This window comes from Sciurus carolinensis, chromosome 4, assembly GCF_902686445.1.
Source record: "Sciurus carolinensis chromosome 4, mSciCar1.2, whole genome shotgun sequence".
NCBI lineage: Eukaryota > Metazoa > Chordata > Mammalia > Rodentia > Sciuridae > Sciurus > Sciurus carolinensis.
In genome coordinates, this window is record NC_062216.1 from 166,575,175 (window position 1) to 166,591,128 (window position 15,954).

Below are 15,954 nucleotides of genomic sequence, written 5' to 3' on the forward strand. Positions count from 1 at the left end.
CCAGACTGTTGGAGACCCCACACTCAGAACCCCACCCAGAGCTTGCCCTGGGAAGCCCCTGGCGCCACTGCGCAGCCCTGCCCTCCCTGCGCTCTGCTGCCGCCCACACTGAGAGCCCCCAGAGCCCCGTGGTCGGTTGCTCTGGGCACCAACTGCCAGGCACCCGGTTGCCATGGAGACCGGCTGGCTGGGGGGAGGGGCCGCAAACCCAGCCTGCTCCCCCCACCCCAGGGTGGAGGGGGGACCTCACTGATTGTGCTTTGTTCGATGTTGGGTGGGGTCAGAAAGAGGGGCGTGGCCATTCCCATGGAACATGGAGCCCCTAGGCCCAGGGGGTGGGGTGGGGGACCCTCCTTCCTCCTCCCTCTGGGTAGGCTGAGTCTCTGCCCTGAGACCCCGTGCTGGGGTTCAGGCAGGCTGCGGTGCAGGGTGCAGGGAGCGGCCAGAAGTCCCCACCCCACCTCCCGGCTGTACCCAGGCATCACAGTTCATTGCTGCCCCTCTGGGGTGGACAGGGGTCCTGGAGGCCCAGAGAGGCTGGGGCCAGGGGCATGGGGGCCTGCACCTGAGACGCCGTGGGAGCTGGCTGCCCAGCGTCCCTCCCCCAGGCAGCTCCCCCTGGCTACGTGGAAGACACTGAAGGGGTGGTGGCAGGTCCCCTCGCCTCTGCTTTTTTCTTCCCGGCCCCCCAGGTTCACAGCCGCAGCCCCGTGCCCTGAGGGGCTTCCATGGGCTTTCTGGAGAAAAAGCACCTTCCTGATTCCCGAGCCCCTCAGTCGCAGGTGGCGGCGGCCTTGGAAGGGTGGTGGGTGAACGGGGCCCGGGGGGTGTGGCTGGCTGGGGGACAGCCCTGGCGGAAGCTGGGAGGCTGAGGCTGACCTGCTGCGTGACCCCGGGGTTATCAGCTGGCACCTCCGTGCCATCCATGAAGAGAAGGGAAATGGCACCGGTGTCGATCTAGTGCCACACCTTCAAGTGATCTGTCCCCAAGCTCGGGAGGTCGCCCTCCCTGCCCCAGAGGGGCTTCGGTCCGTCTCCTCCTGGTCTCCCTCTCCCCAGCCCTGGGCCTGGCCCGTCCCCCAGGGCCCACCGCTCCCGGATCCCGGCCTGCCCCGCCCAGCCCCGCACACCCGCAGAGTCCCCGGGCAGCACAGTAGAGACGACTGATTCGGCATCAGTTTGTAAACTTTAAGGAAAGTGTGTCTGTTTTCCTGTCCGTTGTTGTCGGCGTTGGTTGGTTCACAGTCAGGTGGTGGTCAGTGTGTGCGTGGTGCGTGCGTGCGGGTGTGCGTGTGCGTCCACTCCTCCGCCCGGCCCTGCGCCCGGGCCCTCCGCCCGCCCGCCCGCCGGCCGGCCCTCCCCGAGCGCCCCGGCCTCCCCCGCAGCCTCACCCGGGGGAGAGGGTCACAGCTTCTGCTGGGCCGAGACCCCCTTCCAGTAATCCAGGATGTCGTGCAGGTCCTCGTCCTTGGCGAACTGGACCTTCTTGCGCAGGGCGTGGCCGGCGGCCACGTAGGCCTCCTCGCGGTGGTGCTTCTTGTAGGGCCGGAAGCGCTCCCAGATCTTGTGCGTGCTCTCAGAGGAGTACTCGGGGCTGGAGGAGTACCCTGAGTAGTAGTGTCTGGGGGAGAGCTGGGAGTAGGTGGAGTCGCGCTTGGCGCGGGTCAGCGGCTTGAGGAAGGACACGCGCTGGCTCAGGCTGTCGGCGCCCTCCTCGTAGTAGAGCGCGGGGAAGCTGTGGCGGTGCTCGCTGCAGTGGTAGGCGGGCTTCACCTCCAGGTGGTGCACCGCCCCGCCCCCGCCGCCCCCGCCGCCCGCGGGCACCAGCGGGAGCCGGTCCAGCGGGCTGTTGAGCGGGCTGCCCTTCTCGATGTACTTGGAGTCGCCCTTGGCCAGCCCCGTGGTGGCCGGGTGGTCGGGCACGTCCAGGCTGAAGACCTTGGCGCTCTTGATGGAGCCGCTGGAGGACACGCTGCAGGTCTTGCGGGTGACGGCGGCGTCGGCGCTGAGCTGGCGCTGCAGCGGGTGGTGGGAGCTCTCCTTGTAGGGGGGAGAGAGGAAGCTGGGCCGCTCCAGCGCCCCGGGCGCGGCGGCCGCGGAGGGGGTGGCGGCCGCGGGGAGGGACTGGCACTCGAAGGCCAGCTCGGGGTCCCCGCCACCACTGCCGCCCCCCAGGAAGGAGGCGGAGTCCAGCTTGAGGGCATCGATGCAGTTGTTGATGATCTGGTTGACCTTGTCCACCTCCTTGGCGATGGTGGAGATCTCAGCAGCCGAGCCTTGGCCATTTTCCAGGTCCGGAAGGTCATCCTCGGGCCTGGCCAGGCCATCCCCCGCTGCACCCGTGCGCACCTCGATGTAGTTGCCTTTGGTGGCCACCTTGGGCGTGTCCAGTCCGGCCTCCAGCCCCTTGGAGGCGGGCAGCTTCTCCCCGATCATGGAGGGGATGGAGGACATGCGGGCCACGGGCAGCACGGGGGGCTCGCCCAGCTTCTGGGCGGCGTGGACAATGGAGCCTGCGTCCACGTCGGCCCCATAGCGCATCTCCAGGATGGTCTTCTTGACGTTGACGGACTTCTGCTTCTCCTCCTGCATGCGCCGCTTGCGCAGGCAGTAGTAGACGGCGCCCAGCACGATGACCATGCCGAACAGGCAGCCCAGGATGGTCATGATGTAGTGGGTGGTGGTGGAGGTGCTGGGCGCCAGGTCCCCGGGCACCGGGTCGCGCGTGGTGAAGGTCAGGCAGGTGTGGTTGAAGCGGCGGCTGTTCCGCAGCGAGGTCACGCAGAAGGTGTACTCGGTGTGGGCCCGCAGCTTGTCCAGCGTCACGATCTCCTTCTTGTTCTTGAGCGTCATCACGTCCGAGAAGTAGCTGCTGTTGTACTGGACCAGGACGTACATCTTGCTGTAGGGGTGCGGGATGATGACCACCAGGGTGGCCGAGGTGAAGGTGACGTGGTGCAGCTTGATGGCGGGCCCGGCCGAGGCGTCGGTGGTGGACGAGGCCGGCGGCTCCACGGAGAGGATCTCGTCGGGGTTGAAGCCCGAGTTCTCGTCGGGCTCCCTCTGGGCGTCGGTGGAGTAGGGCGTGGGGTGGCTCACGGGCCGGGCGGGCAGCGAGCCGTTGCGGCACTTGGCCTGCAGGACGGTGATGGCGTTGAGGCTGTGGTAGGGCCGGGGCACCAGCAGCGGGTAGCCGGCGAACTCCGGGGCGACTCGCACTGGAGGCGGTCGTAGTTCTTGGTGACGTTGTTGAAGACCACCAGCCAGGCCAGGAAGCCGAAGAGGTCGCACTCACAGTTGAAGGGGTTGCCGGCCAGCTCGCACACCATCAGGCTGGCCAGGCTGGCGAAGGTGGCGCCGTCCAGGCGGCTGAGGCGGTTGGAGGACAGGTCGATGCTGATGAGGCTCGGGCACTCGGAGAAGGCGGCGGGCGTGACCACCTCGATGAGGTTGTGCTGCACGAAGAGGAACTGCAGGCGCCCCATGCCGCGCAGCATGCCCTCCGTCAGGTTGCTCAGCCGGTTGTAGCCCAGCTGCAGCACCTGCAGGCTCGACTGGCCCAGGAAGGCGCCGTCCTCGATGTAGGAGATCTCGTTCTTGGTGAGGTTCAGGTCGGTGAGGTTCCCAAAGCGGTTGAGGGAGGAGTAGAGCACGGCCTTCAGCTTGTTCTCATTCAGCCGCAGGTCGTGCACGGTGCTGTTGATGTGCTGCGGGATGGTCTCGTAGGGCGGCTGGTTCTGACTGCAGATGGCCAGCCACACGTAGCCCTTGTCCCCCTCGATGAGCCAGCAGTCAGCGCGCACGGCCCCCGGCCCGCACACGCACAGCAGCGCGGCCGCGCACAGCCCCAGGCGCAGCATGGCGGGGGCCTCGGGCCGGCGGCCTGGCTGAGCTGAGGGCCGAGCACGGGCCTAGCGGCCAGAGGCTGGGGCTGGCAGCACAGTCCTCCCGGGGGCCGCCACCATCTTGGGGGCGACCCCCAGCACGGGAGCCCCAGTCAAGGTGGGCACGGCAGGCGCCGACGGCTGGGCCGGCGGGGTGCTACCAGCAGGCACCGGGCCTCGCTGGGCGGCAGGGGGCCCACGGCCTGCTCCCTGCTGGCTCCTCGCCTCCCTGGGGGAAGGAGCGCGGTCCTGGGGCCTGGACTTCCTCTCCCTCCTCCTCCTCCTCTTCCTCCTCGGATTCTGGGCTCAGAACTTCAGAAGATCCCCACAGGAGACTGGAGCGAGCGAGAGACGGGGGCAGAAAGGAAGAGGGCCATCTGTCACCTGGTTCCTGAAAGGCAGCACCGAGGGGTGGTCGATCAGTGCCAGGGCCTGGGCCAGCCCCCTGCCGGGGCCTCTGTGACAAGGAGCACCCAGGGTCCCTGCTACGTAAAGTGGGGGAGGGCTGGTGGGTGGCAAGAGGGGGAGGGGCTCCTCGGAGCACAGGAAGTGCCAGCAGGGCAGTCTGAAGACCGAGGACAGAGAGGACCCTGGAGAGGACAGGACAGGGCCACACTGCCCTGGGCACGCCGGCCCCGTGCGCACACTCACCTGCCGCCTGCACAGCGACCCCACATGAGCCGGAACTCCATGGCAGGCACACGTGGACAGGGACACACACACGCAAGCACACCTGCCATCTGTGCCTGCGACAGACAGGCCGCGCACACAGGTCCACCCACCCAAGTGGGCACCCCCAAATCCGGATAAAGAATTAAGAAGCCCAGCAAAAGGCCTCCTTTCTCCATGCCCAAGATAAATAATTCATTTGTTGTGTAACTGCTCTTGTTCCAAAAATAATTCCCTTGTCTCAGCTTCCATGGGGGAGGGGAGCAGAACGTGGCGGCTGTGGGCTCCCCCCGCACAGGGGGACGCAGAGGCCGGGGGGTCTCTGCAGGGGAAGGTGTGGGGAGGGGAAGGTGTGGGGAGGGCCCAGGAGGGCCCACCCTACAGGCAGAACCAACCCCAAGGAAGGGGCCGGAGTCAGGGAACCCAGAGACCTGCCCAGAGTCATCCCCCCAAGTGCCCTCGGAAGAGCACCCGGTCCCTAAGGGGCGTCCACAGGTCTCCAGAAGAGCACGGCCACAGCCCCCACAGCCCCTTTGTGGCTGGAGGCACGGAGAGGCACAGAGAGGCACAGGAACTCTCTCCAAGTAACACAGCGTAACCTGGGCCGGGATTGAGGTTGCAGAGGCCCTTGGGCCCCAGCCAGGAGCCAGGCGGTGGCCCCAGGCAGCCTCGCTAGCCAGGTAAACCATTGCCTCCACTTGCACATCCCTAAAGTGCCCAGCCCTGGGATCCGGGAAGGACAAGATGACTCGTGCTGCCCATGCCCACCATACAGGGGGCAGGGAAGGTAGCCCGGGGGCCACAGCCACAGAGCATCTGAGTCAGCACTCAACTTTCCAAGTAGGGACACTGAGCTCAGGCCCAGGGAGGCCTGACGGATCCCAGCGAGCTGGACACACGCCTCAGCCAGACCCGCTCCAGCTGCCACCTGGGCACGGGACTGGAGCAGCCAGTCCTCCCTCCCTGGGCGCTTAGCAGGGGCCCAGGATGTAAAGATCAGGCCAAAGAAATCCATGTTTGGACAAAGACAGTCAAAGACCGACCATGAGAGGCACCTGCGCCTCCTGCTCCTCCCCGGGGAAACTCCAGGAAGGAGCTCTCAGAAAAAAATATTTTAAGCCTTTGCGTTAAAGCAAAACCAATTTACAGCCCTGAGCCCCAGCGGGCGGAACAGGAGAAGGCAGGCGGAGGGCGGAGAGCCCAGAGGAAGTCGGGGCAGGTGGCACTTGCTGAGGAGGTGGCAGGTGAAGGGCGTCTGGGGGGCTGGCAGGGTCCAGGCTGGTGCTGTGGTAGGGGCCTGGGGCGGGGCAGGACGTCTGAGGCCACCTCACACCTCCCTGTCCCCTGCAGCTTGGGGTATCACAAGGCAGGAAGGGGGTGCCGGGTAGTGGACAGCTTTCCTGTCCTTGGCCGTGCCAGCCAAGGTCCCCGGGCGGGAGAGACCTGCTCCCGAGCTGCAGGGCTCCCGAGGGACCCCAGGCGTCAACGCAGCCCCTCCGGGCCTCAATTCCCCTCCCACAGGCAGCCGGGTCGGGTCGCACTAGGGAGGCCGAGTCCCCAGCCCGCCGCCTCGCGACCGGGAGCCTGGCGTCAGGAGCCTCCCTCCTCCTGGCCAGAAGGCTGGGGACCGCATTGGTATGCAGGTGCACGCGCAGGTGTGCGGCGGGCTGGGCTGCGCAGGGCTGTGCGGACGGACGTGTGCAGGGAGGGGAGGCGGCGCTGGGACAGCGGGGGCGCGCGCAGGCTGGGGCAGCGGCGGCGTGCGCAGGAGGCGCTGGGGCAGCGGGGCCGCGCGCAGGGCAGCGGGGGCGCGCGCAGGAGGCGCTGGGGCAGCGGGGGCGCGCGCAGGCCTGCGCCGTGCGACCAGCCCGAGCGCGTGCCGGCCCAGCGGGCTGGGGAGGGCTGAGCACCAGGCCCCGGGGACCAGGCAAACACCCGCCTCATGACAGTGAGCGGAAGCACCTGCGCCCACATGCCCGTGTGCGGCCACTGGCCAGAGCGCCCGCTCCGCCCTCTGCCCCGACCTGCCAGGCCCGGGGTTGGGGGCAGGGCGGAGGGGGAGGTGCCCCTGCCCAGACACCAGAGCTGCCTGAGCCCAAGGTGACCCTGCCGGTGGCCCTCTCTCCTGCTCTTCCTGGTCCCCAGGACGGCTGGGGCCAGCCCAGCTCCCAACCTCCCCATGACTCAGAGTGGGGGAAGCGCCCATCATCCCAGCCCCATCCCTGGGCTGCCTGCCCACTGCCCGTCGAGGCCCCATACAGCCAGAGAGGGGACAGGAGGCCACAAGGCGCTGAGAGCAGCACTTGGCCCCCCGCCCAGCTGCTGGTCCACGCCCACTCCGGGTGCAGGACTGCAGCGGGGGAGGGGCTCTGGCTGGGGTGTAGCCAGGCCAGGCCACGCCCCTCCATGAAGCTCCTGCAACACACACTGGCAGGGGCCTGACCCTGAGCACACCTGGGGAGGGGGCAGCAGAGGGGGAGGTAGAGAAGGAGCAAAGCAAACCAAGACAGCCAGCAGGCAGACAGCAAGAGGGACTGGAAGGCGTGCGTCTGAGCCAGAGAAAGGGAGTGCGGGACACAGGTGACAGAGGGTGAAGGGGGAACACAGGCATCTGCTGCCCACCCCGCCTCTGGGGCCCAGGAGACAGACATCTCTGGGCCTGGTGGAGCCCCCACAATGCGGCCCGTGACCAGTGAGAGGGACGAGGGAAGTGACAGGAAGCAGCTGCCAGGGAGCCCAGGGCCTCCCCAGTGCCAAACCTGGAGCAGCAGCCTGGGTGGGGGTTGTGTGGCCATGGGCAGCTGGCTCAGGAGATGGCACCCTCCAGAGCAGGGCAGGACGGGCCATGAGCAGAGCTCCCAGCACCGGGCTGGCCACTGCAGGCATGTGACGTCCCTGCCCGGGCATCCTCGGACGGAGGAGATCAGAGGCCAGCGAGGGCGGCAGGACGGTCCGAGTCACCTGAGCACACGCCTCCCGCCCAGGCTGGTCTTCAGGTGGGCCAGGTGGTGGTGCCCTCCTGCCAGCCCAGGCCCTGGCCCTCTGGGGACTCAGGACCCTAGAGCCTCCGAGCCGGCTGCTCTTGGAGGTCAGCGGGGGAGGCGTGAGGGAGCCTCTCCGAGCCTCTTCCTCTCCAGGTGGCAAGGTGTGTGCCAGGGCGTGGGGAAGACAGCCCGGAAGACACCACCCCATGTGCCCCTTGGACTCCTGCTCCCACGGGGACGCTCCCGGGGGCTGTGGGGGAGGTGCCGTCCATGTGCTGGACGGGGCTCAGCCCAGGAAACCCAGTTGGCAGCAACTGCTCAGCCTGGCACGGGCTCCTCCTGGGCCCCTGAGTGCATTGTCACCGCCGTGTCAATGCGCTACCGAGCAGGAGGACAAGAACAGAGTCCTGGAAGGCTACCTGGACTCTCTCTGCTGGAAGCGCAGCACCAGACTGGGCCCAGCTGCTGCCACCGCCCACGGCCACAAAGCTGCGACACCCTCGGGCAGAGACTCAGGCCTGGGCAGGACCTTCTGGCCGGCTCCACCTCCCTGCAGGCTGCCTGGGCCTCGGCTCCTCACCTCCACTCCTGAACTACTCTGTGGAAGGACCACCTGGATTTCAGGTGCAGTGAGCTCCAGGTGAAGGGGACAGAGGAGAAGGACGGCACTCAGGGCCAGAGGTGCTGGGACTGAGCTCTGTGCTGCCCGACGTGGCCACTGATTTGCCCCTCTGGGCTTGGTCTCCTCGCCTGTAAAATAGTCATGGTTGCCTTTCCCAGTGGCTTGTTCATGAGGGACACTAAGTCTGAGTCAACCCTGATGGTGCTGATAGTCTTGTTTCACAGAGGAGAAAACAGTTTCTGTCCTTCCCCAGCTTCCTCCCGGAGACCAGGCTCATGGTAGTGGCTGCACATGCTCAGTCATCTGGTGTGTTTGCTGCCCCTCGTGTGGACACCTCCCTTCCTCTCTGAGGAAAGTGTGCACAAGCCTCAAGAGGCTAATTCCTTCATCAATCACCAGTATTTATTCCAGGCCAGCTGTGCTCAACCCTAGGCACGTTCCTACCTCAGGACCTTTGCACCTGTTGTTCTCACTCCTGGAATGCCCTTCCCCCGATAACTCCACAGCCCTCACCTCCCTGGGGTCTCTGCTCAAAGGCTCCCACCCCTGCCCCTACTTTCTCTCACACTAAATCTGAGATGACCCACTCATCACTCAGCTCTGGCTTTGGTTCCTCTGCAGCCATCAACACTACCTGACGTCACTCAGGCCTTTATCATCGCCACCTGCCTTACTCTGTCCCCTTCAAAGAAGCAAAGTAGGACTGTACCCATTCGCTGCTGCAACTCTCGTTCCCTACCGAGCAGGGGCTGGGTGTGTGCGGTATAGCGTGAGTGGAACAAGCACTCAGGGCTGAATCCCTGATGCCACGGTGTCAGGACACTGAATATCAGAGGGAGGACCCCACTGTGGACAGGGTGCTCATGGTGTCAAGAAATGTGCTGGCTCTTCCTTTTGAGCCTACAGCCCCCCTTAGGCAGCTCACTTTACAGACAAGGGAACCAAGGCTCAGAGAGGCACAGTGATCTGCCCAAGGTCACACAGCCAAGAACCAAGCAGCCTGGGCTCTTGAAATCACCAGACTGCGGGACCCTGAAGGGACAACCTCCACACCTTGACACTCCAGTGCCAGGGCTCTCGGCTCTGAAGCCACTGTTCCCTTCTTGACTGCGACTGGTAGAAACTTCGTCTATCACAAGGCCCATCTCACTCCTGGTGCTGTGGCCAGTGGTCCCGCCTGCTGCCTGCCCCCAGGAGCAGGCCTGTCCGTCGTCACTCCATTCACCCAAGCCAGGCGGCCCCAAGTCCGCCACCCTCTCTCCCTGGGCCATGGTGTCGAGTCCCAGCCACCCTGAGGGCCGGCTGGGCCAGGTCCCTCCCACAGGCTCCCCAGAGCCAAGCGCTATGGTCTGAGCAGCGACCTGCACGAGGGACCCTGGCCTCGCTCGGCCTGGCTCGGCTTCTGTCAGTGCAGCGGTGTGCCAGCGTGCCCGCACCTCGGCCTGGATGTCACCCACAGCCAGCCTCCACACACAGCGCCCTCGGAGCGCCCTTGGGCAGCCCCGTCCCAGCTGCGAGGTCCCACCTGGGGTGCTGGGTCGCGTCCACCCCGTTCAATCACATCGCATTAGTCTCAGCCGCAAGCCAGCTGCTCTTGGTCCCCAGGGCGCTGGCCTCTGCCCCCAGCCTCTGACCCCAGCCTCAGCACCCAGCCCTGGCTGCATCCACGTCACGGGGACACGGACACCGGCCCAGACCCAGCTGGCCCTGGCCTGGGGCACGGCGCCCACCGGCCACAGGCAGCCCCTCACGCTCCAGGTGCCCAAAGCGCACCGCCGGGCGCCTCCTGGGGCCCCTCCACGCCAGGGACTGAGGAAGGCCACACGGCCCACAGCAGCCAGGCAGGCTGGCCAGCCTCGATGTGCTGGCCGGCGCACCGCGGCCCACAGGGAAAGGGCACGTCTGGGCGGAGGTGCGTGGGCGCCTGCGCACAGCGGCCTTGGGCGAGCGGCGCCTCACCTCTCTGGGCCTCAGTTTCCTCATCTGCTCGAGGAGGACAGCAGTGCACAGGGCCTCTGCCTGCCAGGCCCCCCAAGCCTCTGAGCACCGCCCACTGTGCCCCAGACGCCTCTGCCCTTGGGTCCCTCCCCGCCCCCAGCATCACAGCTGTCCTGAGTGCCCGGCCATGTCAGGCCCTGGCAGAAGGGGCGGGCAGGTGCTCCGCTGGGCACCACCCCGCAGCCTGACGGGAGGCCCAACCCGGTGGGTGGCAGCTCTCAGCAGCCAGCCCAGGGCACCCCATGCGCTGGCCCCCCGCCCGCCACCGCCAGGCACGGGCCCCGGGGGGATCTGGACATTCACACTAGAGCCCCCCACGGGCCACCTCCGGGCCTTCCCAGGACCCTCCGGGCTACTGACAGGCAGCCTCCCCGCACCCCTGGCCTGGCCTCTCCTCCCCGGCCCGCCTCTCCCCCGCTGCCTGTGCCTGCTGACCCCTGCCCTCTCCCGCCTGGCCTTCTCCCCCACTGGCTGGCGGCTGCCCCTGGGCACTACTCACCAGTCTCCACTGGACCCGCTTTCACCAGTGCCCGCGCCACGGCTGCCTCTGCCTGCATGGCCTCCATTCATTCATTCAATAAACATTTATGGAGCACCTACTATGTACCAGGCGCCGGCTAGGCCCACCCTCCGGGCTCTGCCTCCACCACCTGCTCCTCCTCCAGGGTCCCAGGGTGGACGTTTCCTGCCTTCCCACACCCTCAGGACTGTCCCAAGGCGCAGCAGTGTGTCTGGGGGCCCCTTGGGGAGAGGTGCAGGCTCCGTGCTGCGGAGTGTGGCCCCCCAGGTAGCCCTGCGGGAGGGACGGGCACGGGGAAGGTCGTGGACAGGCCTGTGCTTCTCACCCCATCCTGGGGTCGGAACTATCATTGATCCTACTTTATGGATGAGGAAGCAGCTGTCTCCCGACGGCCGGGCTGCGGGGCGGGAAGCGGGCACCTGCTTCAGCCGCACGAGGATCATCACTGTCTATTTTCCAGCTAGTTGGCACTATGGAAAACTCGAGAGATCTCATCCTTAAAATCCCCATTTCTGGAATCCGCTGATGACCCTGGAGGACCTGGCTGCCCTGGTCTCCATCCCTGCAGGACAGGGTGGGGCGGTCCTCCTCCCTGGCCCAGGGTGTGGGGTTTTGTGAGGCCAGCAAGAGGGGCCCTCAGAGTGGACACGGGTAGCACCCCACCTGCGTGAGGAGGCCTGGGACCCAAGGGGCCTTGTCCCCACCCAGCCCCTGTCCTGCCAGCTGTGACTACATTTCTGAGCTCTTGCAGGGGCCTGTCAATCTGGGGGTCTGACTATGAGCCAGGTCCAGTGCTCTAGGGTGGACCTACAGTCCTTTGGTCCTGAAGGTCAGCTGAGTTCTGGCCTCTGGGTCACGATTCTGTGGGATTTTAGGCTGTCCTGACCCGCCACAGCCCCTCCTGGTGCCAAGCAGGCCCACTGGGGAAAGGACCCCAAGCCAGGAGAACAGCCGGGGGGCCTTCCAGAGCCGGCTCTGCTGGGGCGCTTCTCCCCTGCTGCCTGGGTCAAGTCTGGGGTCCTGCTGCAATGAAACCCCAGCAGTTGGTCTGGCTGAGTCTCCTGTCGAGGCCCATGGAGTCCAGGAGGCCGAGGCCGGGCTCCTCGGCAGAGCCTGCACCAAAGGGCCCAGGCTCTGCGCACCTGCACTGTACCCTCCCCGCCCCTCCCTGCCTGGACGGTCCCACTACTCTCCTGGCCCTGAAACCAGCTCACTGAAGGACGCCTGGAGCCAGCCCGGGCTGGGGGCCTGCAGCTGTGGCTCAGAGAACAAGGAGGCTCTGTCAGGGACCCGGGCACGGGGATGACAGGGCCCGGAAGCACGGGAGGGCCCTGGTGACCGTGGTGACTGCTGGCTGGGCAGAGCCCAGGGCCCTGGACGCTGACAGCTCCCACGTGCACCAGCTCAGGCGGCCCGTCCGGCAGGCCCTGCCTCCCTCCCGTTCTCCTGGAGGGGCAGAGGTCAATCCAGCTCACCCGCCTAACTAAGACCACGGGCCTGGTGAGCTCCTTTCCCGAGTCTCAGTTTCTGCTCCTGTGAAATGGGACAAGAGGGGCCCTAGGCAAAGGGAAGAGCTGCAGAGCAGGATCTGGCACGTAGTAGCTGCTCAGTGAAGTCAGCTGCTGCGAGCCTCACCCCTGGGCCCAGCTCCAGGAGGGCAGCCGCCTGGCCCGCGGGGGGCCCACATTGCCCCTGCCTCGCAATGGCCGCCAGGAAGCTGAGCCCTGGCCCTGCCCCAGGCTCCCTCCGACCTGGGAGCAAGGCGCCCTCTGCCTCCGTCCCTGCCAGCTCTGTAGGCCCCGGCCCCTCTCGGGCCTGCTCCCGCTGCCTTCAGCCTGTTCCTGGTCTCGGTTTCTCTCCCATTGCCGGCACAATGGCTGTTATAATTAACGGATTATCTCAGCGCGACAGCTGTGGTCCTTTGAAAATTAGGTTGAATAACAAGACCCTGACGCACGGTGACTCCTTTTCATCTCGCTCCCTCGCTTCCGCCGTGTTGGGCATGCGAACCTCCCGCCTGGCCTCCTCTTCCTCGGCTGGACTAAGGCGCTACGGTCCCCTCCTGACCTTCCTCCTGGCAATGCTGCCACGCGGGGCTGGGGACCTGCTCCCTGGCCTTCCCCCTAATTTCTGTGCTTAAGCAGCAGCCTGGCCTGGGGTGGGGTCCCAGCCCTCTGCCCTCCTCACACCCGCTTCTCTGCCCCTTCCGAGCTTAAGTCCCCTCGTCCCAGCTGCCCCTGAAGCTCCCCTCAAACGGGGTCCCAATGTCCGGGTGTGGACTCCTGGCCCTCCATCCCACCCGGGCCTGCCCTCTCCTCTTCATGCTTGGCCCCAGCAAGGGACATGCAGCCCTCCGAGCCCACTGCTCCTGCTGGCACCTCATCCTGCTAGCACCCCACTGGTGTCTGCACCTCTCATCCGAAGCCCCACTGCCTCCATCCCCCACCCAGCAGAGAAAGAGCTTTCTAGAATGTCAATCTGAGCGTGGCGCTCCCTGCGGCCCTGGGACAGTTCCCAGGGCATCTGGAGTCCAGTCCACGTGGGCCTGGGGGAGCTGGCCCTGCCTCCTCTCCTGCCCTCTCCTTGTGGGGTACCGTGGCACCCCCAGACTCCCTCCGTCTCCTCAGAGCACTGACGGCTGCTTCCCCCTGGGCTCAGTTCTCTGAGGAAGGGTCAATTCTCCAGGAAGCCCCCACCAGGCCCCGCGGGTACTCAGTATCTGCTGATGAGTGAACGGACAGGCCTGCCTACCCTTCTGGAGAACCCGAGGCTCAGCGTAGTGCATGGCTTGCTCACAGTCACACGGTCCATGCAGGAAGTCAGGATTGGAACCCGTCTCTGGGCTCCAATGCCACTCAGTCCCCTCTGCTCCCTGGTGAGGGCTGTGGCGTCAGCTTCCACAGAGGCTCGGGGACCTGGGGAGTCAGCCCCCAGCCTGAGCTGTTGTCCCTTGGTTGGACCAGCCCGTGACCCTCAGAGCCTCCGTCTGCTCGTCTGTACAGTGGGGGGGACCTGGCTCCCCTTCTAGGAGGGCCCGGGCACAGACTGGGGTCTTGGGGAAAGCCAGCCTGCTGACGGCCTCCGGGGACCTCCCTACCCTCACCCTCCACACCCAGCTGCATTGTCCTGGGCAGGCTCCACGGCTTGGGGTGGGCAGAGGGGAGCGGTCCCACCTCCGCGATCCCCAGCGAGAAGCACTGGGTGGCTGGGGCTGGATCAGGACCCCGGGCACGAGGCCTCCCTTCCTGAGCCTGGGTACCCGCCCCCTGTGAACGGGGCCCGCTAATGCCCACCTCACGTGCCCCTGGAGTACCCAGGAAGAGGAGAGGGCAGGGCCGGCAGTACCGGCTGCTCCTCGTCCTCCCCGACAGCCCACCACGGCCTCCGCGGCCCAGGATGGAGCTGGAGCCCCGTGCGGCCCTCCCCCGCCCTCTAAGCTCACTCCTGGGTCCTGCCACCCCGGTGATGCCCACCTGCACGTCCTCCAGGCCCAGCTGAGCCTGGAGCCCCGTCTCGACCTGTCCCGCCCGCTGGGCCCCAGATCTGTTCCCTCTCCTGAGAGCAGCTTTCGGGTCCCTGCAGGCACAGTGCGACCTCCCTGCGCTGCCCGCCCTCTCTGCGTGGCCGTGGGGTCCTGGGAGGGTCCTAGAAGTCCTCTCAGTCTCCTCTCCTCCTCCCGTTTCACGAGTGGGGAAGCCGAGGCCGGGGAGGAGCGGCAGCTCCCCAGCCACGCCTCGAACCCTGTCTCTGGTCTCCGGCTGAGCTGGGAGCCCCGCCTGCCTCTCCACGCCTCCCTCCCAGAATCCCTGGGGACGGGACCCCCTCTCTCGCTGCGCCCCACCCAGTGCCTAGCCTAAGGCCTGGCGCATAGTAGGCACTCAGTAAATGTCTGTTGAATTGAATTGCGCTCAGGGCGGCCAGTCGTCTCTGCTCTGGAAGAGAAGCACAGAGTTAGTGGAGCTGGTCCATGGAGACCAAGGGGCAGGGACCGCACTGGAGAAGCGAGGCGCCCGACCTACCCCAAGGACCCCACGGGCCCTGGGGAGGGGGCCTGGGAAGAGAGAGCTTCCAGACTTAGGCGAGTCCGAATTCTGCCCCCAGAGAGCAGGGCCCTGGCAGAGCATGCTGTCCCTTGGGCCTCTCTGGCCTCATCTGTCGAACGGAGACGGCACTGCAGTCCCTCGGGCTGCAGGGAGACAGGCGTGAGTGTGCACAGGGACCCAGCTCACAGCATCAGGACCAGGTGCGGGGGAGTCCGCCCGCTCTACAGATGAGGAAACTGAGGCTTGGAGAGACCACGCAGCCCCTGCCCTCCACCCCAGGCCGGGCACCCAGTCTCCCTGCAGAGCTGGAGAGAAGCAAGGCCACCGCAGACTCCAGCAGACACTGCGCCCACCAAAGAGTGACCCAAGCCCAACCCAGGCTGCCCAAGATGCTCTAGGCAAAGAGCCCGGCGTGAGCCCTGCAGCCGGGGAGGGAAAGGTGAGAAGCCTCGTCCACCCCTCCCCTGGGACCGAGCTCCGATTCCGCAGCCCCCCGGAGGGTTCAAAGCGGTCTTCAGATCTGAGGCTGCAGAGACCCGAGCAGGCCCTGGAGCTAATATAGATCAGCAGACACTATAAATACACAGCCAGGCTGGTCGCCGCAGGGAGGCCCACACAGCAGTGAGGCGGGGGCTCCAACCCCAGCGCTGCCCCACCGCCCGCCCTCCGGGCCCCTCTGCTTCCTGATCTGAAAGCAGCAGGCCACACTGTGACCATGACCGCAACCGCGACGGCTAAGACTTCACCACACAGCGCTCCCGGCCCCAGCGGCCAGCCGCATGGGAGGCCCTCGGGGTCCAGGTCAGGGAGTGGTGAGGGCGAGGGAAGAGGGATCTCCCTGGCCCTCCCGGGGCCAGCCGAGGTGGGGCCTGGCCGTGCTCCGCGCACCAGCTGGAGCTGCGGAGGGCAGGGGGAGGGCCCAGGAGCCCCGCTCGCCGCTCCTGCGCTCCTGCCCCTCGACAGCCATGGAGGCTTCTCAGCTGGAGCTGGGGGCTGGGAGCCAGCAGACCCTGCCCTGGGAGGGCGACGGGCGACAGGGACACAAGCCAGTACCTGGCCCGCCCGCAGCCCAGCTTGCAGGCCACGCTGCTGGCCTCACGTCTACTTGTGCCTGGATCAGGGCTTTGTGCAGCGCAGGGACAGGTGGGCAGTCCGACCCCCCTGGGGACCAGGCCCAATCCGGCGCCCTGGGCAGCCCTTCTGGAGCCGAAAGGACACCTCGCACAGGCCACCA

At 66.6% G+C, this 15,954-nt stretch overlaps 1 protein-coding gene across 1 annotated transcript; it reads right to left on the reverse strand.

Annotated features, from left to right (window-relative positions):
- Positions 1-1,373: 1,373 nt before the first annotated feature.
- Positions 1,374-11,814, reverse strand: Elfn2 (extracellular leucine rich repeat and fibronectin type III domain containing 2). Its single transcript, XM_047550300.1, is given in 3 exon segments — positions 1,374-3,206; positions 3,209-4,275; positions 10,657-11,814. Coding segments are annotated over 2 exon segments (2,454 nt in total). The 5' UTR covers positions 3,861-4,275; positions 10,657-11,814; the 3' UTR covers positions 1,374-1,404.
- Between the last annotated feature and the right edge of the window lie 4,140 nt (positions 11,815-15,954).